Genomic DNA, 15,684 nt, shown 5'->3' on the forward strand with positions numbered 1-15,684 from the left:
CTTTACACTCTTTCCTTTCAAAATCACCTTTTATTTCAAATGGAATAATATACCACACGGCAAAAACTGTTGAAGCGAAAGACATTGATGCGCGCAATGGAAAAATTATCAATGAATTTGTTTGTGATACGAAAATAATGCCAAAAGTGCAAAAGAGAGATTTATTGCGAATTGGTCGAATTAATTATGTACTATCAGCAACAGATATTAAAACAAAAAAAATGATGTGTGCAATGCTGCAATATTCTCTCTTTTTTATTAATTTGAACTTTTCAAATTATTCATCAACATGCAATATTCTTAAATCTGCGAATTTTCATTTTCATTTTTATGCAGTTGGAATGCTTCTGTGAGTGAATTTATAGGCTCATTCACGCCTTGCACGAAAGAAAGCACAGACACAAATCCAGAAGAAACAAGAAATTCTGGTTTTTTTATTATGACAGATGGAACTGTGCAATTCCGCTATTCCAATTGGGAAAGTGGAAATGTTGAGTTTTGGAGCAGAAGACTACCTTCGCACGCAGTTCCTGTTTTATCTGTGTCATCTGCAGAATTTCTGGATGCTTTTTTGTCGATTGAAGCAAACCGGAAGCCGTTCTTTTCTTCTCCATTTGGAGCTTCATCATTTATGGACACGTTCATGGCATCTTCAGCTGCACAGGCTTCTTCTCTGCCGTCACATTTGCCGCGTCTGCCGTTCTCCTCACAGCCACCACAGCCGACAGATCTGCTTGCAAGCAGCATGAGAGGCCGGCAGTCTTCAAACCCGGTTCTGCTGACAGTCGGAGGCGATGCGCTGTATCTTTTCGAAGTTCCTGATCTGTTCGGCACGAGCGGCGCGAAGGCCTCCTGCAGCCCAATCGGCTGGCGCGGGGCGGAGGAGGTCAGGGTGGCGGAGGTTGAGGCAGTGAAAGAGAAGGAAGAGGAAGAGGAAGAGGAGGAGGAGGAGAAAGACACAGACTCGCACGATGCAACACTCATCTCTGCAACAAAAGAAGAAAGGAAAGGGCATTCTCAAGAAAGGAGCGATGGCAATTCTCCAACAGCTTCGAATCTGCATGGTGATGATCACCATTCATCAGCTCATAACAAGTTAGGACATCACGAAGAAGCAAGTCACAGCAGAGAAGATGAATCAGCAATCAATCATACCAACACTTCATCCGAATCCAACACAGCCGAAGCGCTTTGGATGTGTTTTGACGACTCCGTCTGCTCAGCCCTGGGCGTGCCGACGTTTGCCTCTTCGGCTTCTGCCTCTTCGCTGCTGGGCGAATCTTCAGAGGGAGGGAGTAGTAGTAGTAGCAGCAGCAGCAGGATGGGAGGGCCTACAGAGATGGAGATTGTCATCCACGGCGACATCCCGAAGAAGATCTTTATGCTTTTGTCCCCCTTTCTCTCGCGCCAGGAGGAAAAAGAGCGCTCAGATAGGAGCAGAGAGACGAGGGGTGGTGATGATGAAGAGTGTCAGAGAAGAAGGTGTGAGGATGGCGTGGATTCAGATGCGGATTCTGTCTCTCCTTTCCATCCATCGCTGCTTCCGTCTCTTGAAAATGACAGCTCTGCACAAATATCTTCTTCAGATTCATCTTCATCGCTATCATCATCATCTTCTTCCTCTTCTTCCTCATACAAATACGACGACATCCCAGCCAATTCGATTCCTCCCTTTTTTGCGCTGCTTCTACGTGCACATCGCCTGTCGCGTTATGAAAACAACAAAAAAGCGCTTTCTTCAGACGGAACAGAAGTTCGTTCCGTCATTCCGGCTTTTGATGAGCAAGGGAATTTTATTGTGGATGATGATCCGTATGAAGAATTAGAAGAGCTTGAAGAGTTTAATGTGTTTGATGATAATAATGGTGATGATGATATTGACGAAGAGAAAAGGAAAGAGAGAAGAGAAAGAGGAGAAAGAGGAGAAAGAGGAGAAAAAAAAGAAACCCGGAGCAAAAACAGCAAAATTCGAAAAGGGATGGAAATTCTGAAGAGACTAGAGCGAGCAAGACACGAAGACACGGAGTTTCTCAGTTTGTTTTCCGGAGAAATAGGAAAAGGCATGATGAGGGTGTGGGAGAGGGAAAGGGCAGAAAAGGAAGAAGAAGCGATGCTTTTGATAGCAAGTGAGCTGACAAACAAGCAGAAAGAGAGAGAAAACAATAAAACAGACACAAAATGTGTGAAGGAAAGACAGAATGAAACAGGAAGGCAACAAGATTCGACACAAAGGAGTGTGAAGAAGATAAAAGAAAGAAAAGAAGAAGAAGATAAAGAAGATAAAGAAGAAGGAAGAGGAGAAGACAATTTAAAGTCTGAAGCAGGCAGTGATGAATGTACAGAAAGCAAAGATGAACTGAAACCGGATGATATTTCTGAACTTTTGAGCGTTTTGTCGCGTTTCGAAAAGCACAACCATCTTGCGCTTCTGCTGCGTCTGTGGATTGAGAAAGAAATTCTGAAAATAAACGAGAATTATTTACTACCAAATTCATCTCCATCTTCTTCTTCTTCTTCCTCCTCCTCTTCTTCTTCCATTGTGAATTCATCTCTCCTTCCATCCACTCACCACCAAACCCACAACAACCCCTTCAGAACTTCCACCTCTCTTTTTGTTGTTCTCCTCATTGCTCTTGTTCTTGCCTGTGTTTTTGTGGTTGTTCTGTTCACATTCAAAACAGCTGTCAATCAGACAAGCCAAGCAATGCTGATGATGCAACATGCACAGGAAGTGATGGAGCAGTCATTGACATCTCAAAAGGCAGGTGATGGGGAGAAGGAGAAGGAGAAAGAGAAAGAGAACGAGAACGAGAAGGGGAAAGAGGAGAGAGAGAAAGAGAAAACAGAGAAATTAGTGAGGGGTTCTGATGGGAATGAAGAAAAGGATGATAAGAAGAAAGAGAAGAAGAAGAAGAAAGAGAAAAATGAAAAGAGCGAAAACGAATCTGAAAATGGATTTGCTGAAGGAAAAGAAGGAGAAAATGGAAACAAGCAAATGAACAGAAAGACAGAAGCACCGAAAAATGAACAAATATCTGCTTTGATAAATGCAAATGGTTCTTCAGATAAGCAAAAAACTGATTCTGCTACAGATTCTACAACAGACATATCAAACTCATCTTCTCTTTCTTCTTCCTCTTCTTCCTCTTCCTCTTCCTCCTCCTCCTCTTCTTCTTCCTCTTCCTCCTCCTCTTTTCTTCTTCCTTTCACCTCTCCATTCAACCCACCACTTCACCTCACACCTCTTTCTCATCCGTATTCTCCTGCTTATCAATATTCTTCTCCAACCAATGAAAATTTCCTTCCTCCTCTCATTCTGTCTTCTTTCTCGCAATATTCTCCTTCTCCTTCGCTTCCCTGGACTCTTAGTCAAACAGGATTTCATCCTTCTTCTTTATCAACTACCCCGGCTCCTTCGATGCAGATTTCTTCTTCTTCTTCTTCCGCTTCTATTTCTTCTTCTTCTTCATCTTCATCCTCATTCATTGATCCAACAACTCCATCCAACTGTCAAAAGGGAACAGAACAAGAAACTTTATCATCATCATCTTCTTCTTCTTCCCCTTCTTCCTCTTCATCATTAATAACAAAAGGAAGGCAGCTTGGCCAGTTTCGTGTGGATGAGGGCAGAGTGATTGGGATGGGCAGAAGAGGAAGTGTTTTGTTCAAAGGAGCCATCGGAGAACAAGACATTGTTGTGAAAAGGGTGGTGAAGATGATGATGGCGGGGAAACTGAAGAGCGAGAGGAAATACGTGGAGAACGTGGTGAATGAAAGCGGAGCGTTGAAAAGAATGCTTGGATTGAGCACGATGAAAGGGAAAATTACGTTTGCTGCTGCTTCTTCTTCTTCTTCTCCTTCTCTTTCATTATCATCTTCCTCTTCTCCTTCTCTTTCTCCTGCTTCTGCTTCTTCTATTTTTTCTCCTTTTTCTTCTCCTTCGCTTTCTTCTTCTTCTTCACTTCAAGAACAGTACCTGAATGATCTCTTCAGCACTGATCCAATCGCCTTCACGCATCAATACATTCACTCAATCTTTGACATCCATACACCTCAATTATCTTCTTCATCTTTCTCCTCCTCCTCCTCCTCCTCCTCCTCTTCTTCTCTCCATCCAAATGTAATGAAGCTGTATGACTCAGCCGGAGACAGAGATTTCGTGTATGTGGCAATGGAGAAATGCGAATGCACACTCGAAAAATGGCTAAGTCAACATGTTTCGCAGCAAGCACCGAATGTAAAGAGAAAAGGAAAACAAACAAAAAGAGGAGAAAAAATGAGTTTGAAGCAGAATAACACGTGTTCTACAGGCTCTGTGAATTATTATGTTCCTGATGGATCTTCAGCCTATTCAGCACAAACAACATCTTCATCAACATCAGCTTCGTCATCTTCGCATCAATCTCCTTCTCTTTCTCCTGCTTCTTCATATTCTTCTTATTCTTCTTATTCTTCTTCTACTCCTCCTTTATCATCCTCTTCTTCCACTTTCACTTCATCATCATCATCATCATCATCATCATCACCTTCTTCTTCTTCCTCTTCTTCCTCCTCTTCTTCCTTCATCTATACCCCACCTCCTTCTTCACCAATCACTCAATCTTCCCAATCACCCCACTCCATCTTCTCCAACCAAACACAAACCTCACCCGAACTCAAATCTCTTCTTCTTCAGATTGTGGAAGGGATGCATTTCATTCACGAAGCAGAAAAGCAAAAAAATGTGTTTGCGTTTCATGAGATTACACCAAGTCGAATTATGATTGCAGAAGATGGAAGAGTGAAAATAGGGGATATTGCGTTTGGCTTGACACCACAGGGGAATGGAAGAAGCGATATGTTTTCAATGTTATCATCATCATCTTCTTCTTCTTCCTCTTCTTCTTCCTCTTCCTCCTCTTCCTCTTCTTCTTTCTCTTCTTCCTCTTCCTCTTCCTCATCATCATCTTTGCCAAGTGCGTGGAATGACTCCTCGTTCTCTCTTCTTTCGTCGTCTTCTGTCAGAACACTGCAGTCTCCTGCAACTTATTCCTTTTCTGAATGGAAAGGGGCATTTGTGACTGAGTCGTTTATTGAGAAGAAGGCAAAGAAAAAGGAGGGGAAGAAGTTGATGATGGATGGGATGAATAATTGTGCAGATGAAGAGAAGGAGGTTGAAGGAGGAAATGAAAAGGAAGAAGGAAAGGAAGAAGAGAAAGAAGAAGAAGAAGAAGAGAAAGTGAAAGAGAAAGAAGAAGATGGGAAGCAAAAAGAAAGATTTAGTGAAGGAAAAATGATTTGTGAGGAGGAAGAAGAAAAAGAAACAGAAAGAGATAAACAAGAACAGAAACACAAACACGAAATGAATGAAAATGCAGAAGATAAAGAAAATGCCTCATCTCAAAGCAGTTCCTTGACATCTCAAATGAGTCAGAATGATAATGGCACAGAGTTCTGGGTGTTTGCCAGCGAAGAGCGGTGGATTCAGCCAAATTGCACTGAAAGTGCTGACAACAACACTGTTTGTGTGGAGGAAGACAAAGAAATAGATGATAGCAACAGAAACAGAAGTGAAAAGGAATATCAGAAAGAAGAAGAGGTTAATGAAAAGAAAGAAGGAAATGAAACAAGCAAAGAATCGTCTTCTGATAGTTATTCTTCATTAGCCAGTTCGCCATTTGAATATACTCCTTTGAAAAGTTCTGTTGAGAATGAGAAAGAAACAAAGAAGCCAAACAAAAAAGAGAAGAAAGACAAAAAGGAAAAGAAATCTGACAGCAAAGGATTGAATTCCAATGGAAAAGAAGCAACTCCTTCTTTTTATTCATCAGAAACACTTTTGCAACCTCGCCAGAACTTTGCCACGAAAAATAAATCCAAACAAGAAATTCACTCATCTTCAGTGCCCTTGGAATTTGCAGACTTCAAATCATTGTTTATTGAGCTGTCACACAAAAGCGATGTATTTTCATTGGGCTGTTTGTTCCATTATGTGCTTGTTGGCGGGTCAGCATGCGACTTTTGGCACATCTTTGGAGAAGGAGCAGACAGAAAAGCCAATGCAGCTGCAGGAAACGCAGTCAATTTATCAAGACTGGCGGATTTTGAGGCAAGAAGCTTGATTTCTGCGATGATTGATTCCGATTTGGAGCAGAGGGTGGATTTGAAGGAAGTGAAGGAGCATTATTTCTTTTGGAATACTGAAAGGAGGGTGAGATTCCTGATAGCTGCAAGCAGTGTGTTCAACTCTGCTGACTTGCCAAGTCATTCATCGCAGTTTTCCTCTTCCTCTTCCTCTTCCTCTTCCTCTTCCTCTTCGTATTTCCCTCATAAGCATCGTTCAAATACCATCAATGAACAATTAAGCCTGATTCTCGAAATGAAGCAAGAAATCAACAATTCTGCTTCAAGAGCTATTGATGGAAACTGGCTGCTGACTGTACCTCCTTTCATTATGAATGAGTTTTATGCACTTGCTGCTACTTCTGCGTGTGCTAAGCAACTAAATTATGCTCTTGATTCATCTTCATCTTCCTCTTCGTCTTCAAGAGGGAGAAAAAGAATGAACCGCTCAAAAACAGTGAAAATTAGAGAACTCGATGGGAATTGCCTTACAGACCTTATCTTAGTTGCGCATGTTATTCATCAACCTGTGGGCTCTTCGAGCAACAACATCTTTTATTCAGGCCAACTTAATCATGAAGAATTGCTTGGAGAGTGGGAGGAATTGTTTCCTCATCTTATTTCTGTGATTTGGAAAGTTATTCACACAAAAATTAGAAAAATGAGAAAACTTGAAAACGTTTCAACATGCATAAGCAATTTGTTGAACTTTTTCTGATAAATCTTGATTATTTTTTTGAGTGTTTTTTTTTTTTTTAAAGTAATTTTTACGATCTTTCTGTAATTTTTTTATGTTAAGATACTTTTTTTATTTTGGTTTTTTAGCACTTTTAATTCGCTTTATTTGCGTACTTCCATGGAGAAAAATATTGGCCAGAAAGTTAACTTTATTTTCTCAGAGTAAGTTACCAGAACAACAAATTAAATCAATGGCTTTTCTTGGTTCAGGTAATAAAAATTATATTTTGATAAAAAACTGTTAATTAGATTTTCAATTCATAATATTTTATTTTACAAAGGAGCCTATACTTCAGAGCTTTTGATATTTTTATCACAACTCGATGTAAAACGATTCTCTTACAGAATTTATCTTCTGAATGCTGAAGACGCAAATAGTGATCGACAGTTGCGCAATTTCGAAAAATTTTGTGTATGCGTGAATCTTATTCACACTTTAGATTGAAATACTTCCTTTAATTTATTAATTGATGTATTAATTTTTATGCAGGAGCCTTTTTCTTCTTATCAAGTTGAAAATTTGATTTCTCATTGTTCATTTTGGAGAAAAGTGTTAAAATACATTCACTATTTAAGAATTCACAAACCAGATATTGTATGCAAGTTATTTTGTTGATCATTATTGAAAAGATCCTTATTATTCTTATCATAAACAAAAATAAAATATTTTTCATTCATTTTTTAAAATAGTTAATTTGCAACGGACCTAATTCCTGCATTCCTTGCTGCATTGCAGCTTTTATTGCTAAGTTTTGTTTCATATCGCACACTTCTGTTGTGTTTCTTGAAAGCTATTGCCGGGTTACAAGGCTCTCACCAACTGGAAAGCTTTTGTATTATTCACCATTTGTTGATTCTGTTATTGTTCAATGGCCATCACTTGTAGAACTTTACCGCCAAACAGACTATATTGGATGGATTAAATGATGCTTTGGAAATATGCTTTTTGAAAAAAAAAAGACTTTAACACTTGGAATGATGAAAAATTACCTGAAATTTTTCACAACATGTGCTTCACAAATAACATTCATCATCGATCATAATGCAGCCAGAAGCAATGTGATGCACATTCAAAACGAACTATTAAACGCTTCGAATCTCCGATGCACTAACATTTTTAACGAAATTGAAATTTGATTTTGCTTCTTTGAAAGATAAAAATTTTGATCTTCATAATCATTTGTCCAAAATTTTGAGGCAAATGTGTATTTAAATATTTAATCGTTAAATTTCCAAAGTTATTTTTGTTTTCATCAAAAAAGAATAGAAACTTTGATATTTCCAAAACTAAAACAAATTGTTATAACTGAAAGGTAATTGAAAGTTTTTTTCTCAAAATATCAACATTGTAATAAACATGTGTTGGAAGTTGATATTCATTTTGGATTAAGCATGAAAAGGGAGTTTTGACAATTTTTTTTCTCAATGAAGAAACTTTTCTTTTTTATGAACTTTGCAAATCGCACAAATGAACATGTTTCTTTTTTAATATCCATTACCGGTGCGATAGTATTAATATGGACGAATAAGAACAATCGAAAAAATTTTGGAACAAAAATTTTTTGAAAATGATAGCCCATATTAAATTTATTTATTTTCAAAAAATGGATTCTGTTTCTCCTGAAATAACAAAGGTAATTTAGTTTTTTTCGTCTGATCCCTTGTAATGAAAAATTTCTGTAGATTATTGATGATGTAACACAATGGTTGAATCTAAAAGTGAAGGATGTTGTTGACTCGAATATGTTAATCGAGAAGTCATATGAGTTAACAAAAGGTTACAATTTGCAATATCGTGATTTTGTATTTAGCAATTTGAATTCATAAAATGTAGAAAAGATTGAACACCTCAAGCCACGAGCTGTTGCATTAAGGAACATTGAAAAGGATAATGCATCAAGTGTGAGAAGTGAAAACATGCAATAATTTTTTTTGCACTTAACGTGTAACATTAATGCCTTATAGAGAATTTAGGAAAAAAAGTTGAGGAAGATGTTTTTCAAAATGAAGCAGATGAAGTTAAACGTTCTGCCGAAAAGATGATTTCTGAAGAAAACGAGAAAAGAATGGAATGCGAAAAGGCAAATCAGCTAATACAGGAAAAAGTTGAATGTATCTTATTATTATATTATTAAGTTATAAGTTCTCTATTTCTATTTATTATCGATGCAAAAGTAATTGCAAAAATGAAAGAAGACTATCAAAAAACTGAAGCATCAATCAAATCAATTTTTAAAGTTTATGAAAAGTTGTTAGGAATAAGCTTAAAGAAAGTTCAGCCAGATGATCCTTCGTCTCGTCCTTATCTGAGAGTTATTTATTCTGGACTTGATCGATCAAATATAACGAAAGAATGTCATATTGCTTTCACCCCGGAATATCCTTTTGTTGGTATGTTAACAGTAAATATATATACACAAAGAAAATAAATATTTGAAATTAATCCTCTCGAAAATTTAAAATTATGAAAAGTTATTTTTTCCTTTTTTTTTTTGTTGTTGTTATGAAAATTATTCTGTTTTTCTTACTTAATTTATATCGATTATCTATGCTACTATGATGCGATGAAAATTTTAGTTACGGAATGCTCTCCACATCTTGCAAATTTAGCGTCGGTTATAAAGGATCTTAATTCAAAGCATTGTTTACCAAAATTTCTTTTCACAATTCGAAAAAGATTTATTGAACATTTTTCTTCTCATTAATCTTGTTATTAATTTCAAAAATAATTTTTGTTTTCAAAAATTTTGTTGTATTAATAATCAAAAATTCAGAAAATTTGATTTTTTTAAATTGACAAACCAACTATAAAAAAAAACAAAATATTTACATACAATGAAACATTTTTTCACAATGAATAATTTTTTCCCTGTTTTCAGATATTTAAAAATGGTGCAGATCATTAGAGGTTATTTCAGAAATGAATATATTCGCGAATTTGGCAATACGTGTGTTCTATTTTGCATTTCCGTGCTTTATTTTTAATTGTCAATTGATAAATATGATTTACACATTCATTTACATTTTATTTTCATCGTTTTTTGTTGTTTGCTAAATTAAAGAATTAATTGCCATTGATGTTTTAAAATGGAAGGGAGGAAGCAGCATTACACCAAACGAACAGATAAGAGCGAGTGATGGAATTTGCAGATGGAATGGATCTTTAATTGACATTCAAAATAGCAACATGATAATGAAAGAAACAACAATAAAAAATGGCAAAAATGGAGGAATATGGGTAAGTGGCGGAAACTTGAAGATTGAGAAAGGCGAATTTGAGAATAATAATCCATCAATCGAAGGATATGGCTCGGCTAGAAGGAATGTTATTTGCACGGAAAACAGCGAATTGAATATTATGAGCGTGAAAGGAGGGGATGGGGTATTACCAGACACATCTCTGTGGATATTGGATGAAGGATGCAACCTTGGAGGAATTGCTGGGGAAAGAAGATCGTCTTTGTTTATTCCAGTTCTGGAAGATGCGAAGAATACAACACAACCAACTGGAGAAATTGATTTAAGGTTATATGGAAAGCTTCTTTTTCCATGCAATCTTTCAGCAAGAATAAGTGTGAAAAATGGAGAAGAAGAAAAGTTTGAAAAATTAAATATTGATGAGGCTAATTATGTATCTGAGACTGAAATACATTTAACATTATCATCGTCTCAATTGCAATACATGGAAAATGACATGGAAATTTCAGTAAGCATCCTTTTTGGTAATTCAAAATTTCCGTCATCAACTGAAACATTTATTCTCAAAAATTCTACAGTTGCAAAAGATAATTCTCCGAAGAATGAAGTTGAATCTTCGAATTATATGAAACATGAAGGGAGCATTATTGCATTGATTATATGTGTTGCTGTTCTCTCAGTTATCGTTGTCATTTTTGTCATAGTTGTTATTCTCCTTCAAAGAAAACGAAAAGGAGCAAAAGGTATCATTCAAAGAGAAGATTTCGGGGATTCGAAAAAACTGGAAAGTTTAGAATGGAGAAGTGAAAATGAAACAGGAAGTTTTGAAATGAAAGAAGCATCGTCAGTATTACTCGAAGAAGTGACAAGTCAGATGCCACTTATTATTGAGGAAGACAAGAAAACACAGCCAACAATTAGCAGCGAAATAATTGTGGAAGAATATTTGCATTCTGATGATAGGATTTCTGATGAGTCTGATAATTTCATTGAAATACACACCATTCCATCGCTTGAGAACTGTAAAGAGGAAGAAAACATTGCCGCTAGTCTTGTTATTGAGGAAGATATGAGCATGCCAAGAGAAGAGAAAAAAGCCAAAAAGGGGAAACGAAGGAAAGGAAAGAAGGCTAAGAAAAACCATTCGATGGTTGTGTTTGCAGAGGAAAGGGGAGAAAATACACTTCAAGAAGAAATGATAACCTCTTCGAGTGAATTAAATCCATTAAATGAGAATAACATTCAGAGTTTCAGCAATGCAGAACATAATCTTGAGACTTCTTCAGCGTCAAACAACCATTTTTCGATCAGTGGAGATGAAGAGGAGAAAGGAAATCTTGGTTTGATTGATAAAAGCAGCACTTTTAATCAAGCAAAAGAAGACAACAAACAAGAATTAATAAACAAAATAACATTTATGGCTGAAACGACGATACGTCCTTCTGAAGAAATGCAATCAGAAGATTTTTTGATCGATATTCATGAGCTTGGTAGAGCTGTTAGAGCAGCTTATGATGAAAGAAATTTGTACAATCATGAAATTTCAAACACAGAAGCAGAACAAACACACAAGGAAAAGAAGAAGAAGAAAAGAAGTCGGCAGAAGAGAAAAGAAAAGGAAGAAAGAAGTTCGAATATTGTTGAAGTAGAGTTACAAGATTCTGACTAGACTGACTCTGACTGAAACAGGGATGATCTTTCTGTTTATTCAAATAGATTTTTTTTTAATAATTTATTTATTTATTTATTTAAATTTCGAAATTACAGTATTTTGTTCGCAATATGTTTATGTAAAAAAAGTGTTTGTTTGAGTTGTTTAAAAAAATAATTGCTGTTGGAATATTAATTTTTGTTTGTTCAGATGAATATGCTTTGTTTATTTTGTAATTATTAATAAATCTGTTCGAGGAAATTGAAAGCTCTTTTTATTTTTATGTTTCAAGCTATTTTTTAATATGAAAGGAAACATGGGACATTTTGATGTTTTGTCGATTTTTGACCGTGTTGTCTTTCTCTCGATTGCAGACTTTATATTCCGAAGTTCTTGAAATTTTTGTTTGGACAAGTTGCTTTTGCTGGTTTTTTTTTATTTTTTCGTTTATATTTTAAAGTTGTATTCCAGTTATTGATCAATAATACGTTTTTTGAAATGGGAATTCTTTGGATTCCATTTATAATTTATCAGGAGTTATTGCTAAGTGAAAAGAATTATTTTCCATTGAGAAATTTTTAATTTGTGTTTTAAACAATCGGATAAAGTGTATTTTGAATAATAAGCATTTCACTTGGAGAGTTTCGTTTCTTTTGGTTCTTTGATGCATTTTCTATTATAATTGGTTTGGTTGCTTGAATTTTTCGATATATACAGATTCAATGCAACAAAATACATTATTCAAATGAATTTTCGATTTAATTATATCATTTCAAAGATTGTTTTTTTGAATCATTTCATATTATTTTATGTTAAGTAATAATAATAATAATAACAATAATAATAATAATAATAATAATAATAATAATAAAATATAAACTTAAAGGTTGAAGTAAGAAGTTTCTTATTTTAATATCTAACGGGTTTGACATTTAATAGAGTGAAGGAGCTTGAATAATTCTGTTCGATCTTCCCTCATTCAATCAGAAAAAGAAAACAAATAAAATTGAAGCCATATGGATTTATGATTATAATTAAATATGTGATTTTTTGAATTGAATGATAGAATTTTTAAATGCTTTGAATAATGACATTTTTTATTTTAATATGGGGCGCAAGAATTGTTATTTTTAAAATTTATCCATATTCACATTTATGGAGAGACGTTGTACCAGCGCAAACGCTTCATTAAATATTATGCTTATCTTGTTGCTTGTTGTTAATGGAAGAAATGAAGGAAGTTTTGTTAAAAAACAAAATCAACAAGAAATGAATTTGGAGATACCAGAAAGCACGATCAGCGTTGAAATACGAAGCAACAAATACCACAACAAAAAAGGCATAGATGCAGCAAAAAACATATTCTCATCGAGCGTTTGTGCTTGTTATGTTCGAACAAATCTGAATATCATCAACACCTCCTTGTGTCTAGCCCATCTCAACATGGTGCCTCTCAATGGCTGTCCACTCCTCACTGCCCAACATCACTCAGCTGCCTCCATCTGCTCTTCCATTTGCCAAATCAACCAAGCAACAAAATCTCCACTATTTCTCTCTGCCCATGCCTCCATCGCCCTCACAAACTTCTCCTTCACCACCCCTCAACCAGCCATATTCTCCTTCCCTCTCTTCTCAATCCCAAACAATCTCCTCCCAGACGCCCACTCCCCAATCCCTGCCTCCTTCTCCATCTCCCGCTCCTCTTTCTCCTCCTTCATCCCCCTCGTCCAGCCCTTCCTTTTTTCTCCTTCTTCCCTCTCTTCCCCATCCCCTTCTCCTTCCCCTTCCCTTTCCTCTTCTCCTTCATCTTTCTCATCCTCATCCTCATCATCTTCTTTTTCTTCCCCTTCCCCTTCCTCTTCTCTTTCCTCTTCCCCTTCCCCTTCCTCTCTCCATAACCATTACAAATCCCATCCTCACCTCCAAATACACCTCTATCTCCATCTCTCAAACACCCTCTTCTCCAACATCTCTTCTTCCCAATCCCATCCATCTCTTCAATCCCTTCCTTCACACTCACTCAACCCATTCGCATCAACCACTTCTTCCTCTTCTCTCTCTTCCACCTCTACCAACACCAACACCAATACAATCCCCTCCTTCTCTCTTCACTCATCCCTCTCCATCCACTCATCCATCTTCCTCCACACCCACAATCCCATCGATGGTGCCATCCTCCCCAACCTCAACAGCCCATCCACTTCTCTCTCTTCTTTCAACACCTCTTTTCTTCACCAAACACGCTCTTCACCAAATGCTCCCGTTGTACATGTTGGAACTGAATATCAAAAATTGAAACCTGGAAGACTGGATTCTTTTGATCTGAACAGCCACAAATTTGAATGGTGCGAATGGAAAGATACAACTGGTGGAGCTGTCCATGGAGGTGCACTTTATGTTGTTAGTTCCAATGCAAATCTTGCAATCTTTTCTTGTTCGTTCAATAGATGTTCATGCACCAATGGATGCGGTGGTGGGGCGATATACTGTATATATTTGTTAAATATCAACATCACAAAATCCAATTTCTCGAATTGTTCAGCTGCACATGGAGGAGCGAATTGTATTGCATATCCGCAATCTAATTCTGTTTGGACATTCTCAGAAAACAGAGTTAAAAGTTGTTCAATAACAAGTTGGTGCGGAACTGGATGGTATTTCTTGCCAAAAGACTTGTTTTCGTATGGCCAATTCCTGTTTTCAAACGGCAAATGCATTTCAAATTCTGGTGGCGATGCTGCGGGCTCTTTAACATTTCACTACCCTCCAGGAATTAAGCCCAATCAGTTTTCAATCGTTGAATGTCAGTTCATCGATAATAAGTTAACATCTTCTTCCACTTATGGTGGAGCTGGAATACTCTTTGATGAAACTTACTCTTGGATGAATGAAATTAAATTCATCACATTCTGTTTCTTCAATGGCAACACTGCAACAAATGGCAGAGGAAACGATGTGTTCTTCGGTGGAAGCAGCATCACCCAATCTCCATTCCAGCAATGCGGCTCAACAACAGAATCAAAAAGAGTATATAATAATGGAACAGCTGAAAACGCTGAATACAACAGCTGGCTTCCAATCATCAACCAGAACAAAATCGTTGCAAATGGTGGAAGTGATGTCGATGCCTGTGGCAAAACACAGCAAAGCCCATGTGCCACAGTGGAGTATGCTCTCGGGTGCATTGCTCCCTTCAGCGATGCCTCCCTCTCCCTTCTCGTCTCCACTTTCGCTCCCACAAAGACTCTCACATTTCGTGCCCCAAATACAAAAATCACCGGAAATGGCACAGATACCACAACCATTGCCTCAAGTAGCATTCCTCGACCTTCATCACCATCATTTTCTTCCTTTTCACCAGATCCATCTGCCTCGTCTGCCCTCTTCCAACAGACTCAGGGCTCCCTCACAGTCTCTGCCCTCGCCATCGCTCACAACTCCACAAACCCCATCATCCCCATCCTCTTCCACCTCTCCCAAAACTCCCCTTCCCTCAACCTCAACACAACCACCATCACCGGAACAACCCCATCTTCATCATCGATCACAACCCCCCTCTTCTTCCTCACTGCTGGCTCCCTCGCCCTCAACCACACAGCAATCACCAGTCTCGCCCTCAACAGCCAAAGCATCTTCCACCTCGCCTCCCTCACCGCTCCCCTCACCCTCAACTCCTCCAGCATCACCGATATCACCTCCACTGCCTCCCCCGCCAGCTGTGTCCTCTCCTCTGCCACCTCCCCTGCCCTCTCCCTCTCCCTCGCCAACTGCACCATCACCAACATCAACTCAGAACAGTTCAGCCAACAGACTGCCACCAATGGCGGGTGCATCTCATTCGCCTCATCTGCCCCTGCCAACTCCTTTTCAGTGAGGAACTCCATCTTCTCCACCTGCTCTGTAAGCGAGGTTACAAGTTCTGGAGGAAGAGGCGGTGCTCTCATGATCGAGTTCAATGAAGGCTCACAAGTGTCAGAATCCTCCTTTTCCATCAC

General features: G+C 37.7%; 6 protein-coding genes across 6 annotated transcripts; 4 read left to right on the forward strand and 2 right to left on the reverse strand.

Annotated features, from left to right (window-relative positions):
* Positions 1-439: 439 nt before the first annotated feature.
* MONOS_904 (uncharacterized protein) lies at positions 440-6,820 on the forward strand (the record flags this gene model as incomplete). The annotated part of the gene is made up of 1 exon (XM_067879500.1): positions 440-6,820. One exon carries the CDS (start codon positions 440-442, stop codon positions 6,818-6,820), a length of 6,381 nt encoding a protein of 2,126 aa, XP_067728594.1.
* Positions 6,821-6,932: 112 nt separating this feature from the next.
* On the forward strand, positions 6,933-8,067 carry MONOS_18617 (putative UDP-N-acetylglucosamine transferase subunit ALG14). The gene is made up of 4 exons (XM_067871652.1): positions 6,933-7,050; positions 7,122-7,252; positions 7,331-7,435; positions 7,531-8,067. Exons 1-4 carry the CDS (start codon positions 7,032-7,034, stop codon positions 7,765-7,767), a joined length of 492 nt encoding a protein of 163 aa, XP_067728595.1. The 5' UTR covers positions 6,933-7,031; the 3' UTR covers positions 7,768-8,067.
* Positions 8,068-8,418: 351 nt separating this feature from the next.
* Positions 8,419-9,615, forward strand: MONOS_17505 (uncharacterized protein). The gene is made up of 6 exons (XM_067870432.1): positions 8,419-8,474; positions 8,524-8,617; positions 8,675-8,740; positions 8,806-8,952; positions 9,016-9,231; positions 9,418-9,615. The coding sequence occupies exons 1-6, from the start codon at positions 8,445-8,447 to the stop codon at positions 9,543-9,545; spliced, it is 681 nt and encodes a 226-aa protein (XP_067728596.1). The 5' UTR covers positions 8,419-8,444; the 3' UTR covers positions 9,546-9,615.
* Positions 9,616-9,734: 119 nt separating this feature from the next.
* On the forward strand, positions 9,735-12,536 carry MONOS_903 (uncharacterized protein). Its single transcript, XM_067879490.1, has 2 exons — positions 9,735-9,788; positions 9,903-12,536. Exons 1-2 carry the CDS (start codon positions 9,761-9,763, stop codon positions 11,705-11,707), a joined length of 1,833 nt encoding a protein of 610 aa, XP_067728597.1. The 5' UTR covers positions 9,735-9,760; the 3' UTR covers positions 11,708-12,536.
* Positions 12,537-14,562: 2,026 nt separating this feature from the next.
* On the reverse strand, positions 14,563-15,009 carry MONOS_901 (uncharacterized protein; the record flags this gene model as incomplete). The annotated part of the gene is made up of 1 exon (XM_067879469.1): positions 14,563-15,009. The coding sequence occupies one exon, from the start codon at positions 15,007-15,009 to the stop codon at positions 14,563-14,565; it is 447 nt and encodes a 148-aa protein (XP_067728598.1).
* Positions 15,010-15,120: 111 nt separating this feature from the next.
* MONOS_900 (uncharacterized protein) lies at positions 15,121-15,681 on the reverse strand (the record flags this gene model as incomplete). The annotated part of the gene is made up of 1 exon (XM_067879458.1): positions 15,121-15,681. One exon carries the CDS (start codon positions 15,679-15,681, stop codon positions 15,121-15,123), a length of 561 nt encoding a protein of 186 aa, XP_067728599.1.
* Between the last annotated feature and the right edge of the window lie 3 nt (positions 15,682-15,684).

The sequence above is a fragment of the Monocercomonoides exilis genome (assembly GCF_001643675.1).
Source record: "Monocercomonoides exilis strain PA203 chromosome Unknown scaffold19-1596985, whole genome shotgun sequence".
In the NCBI taxonomy this organism is placed as follows: domain Eukaryota; phylum Preaxostyla; order Oxymonadida; family Polymastigidae; genus Monocercomonoides; species Monocercomonoides exilis.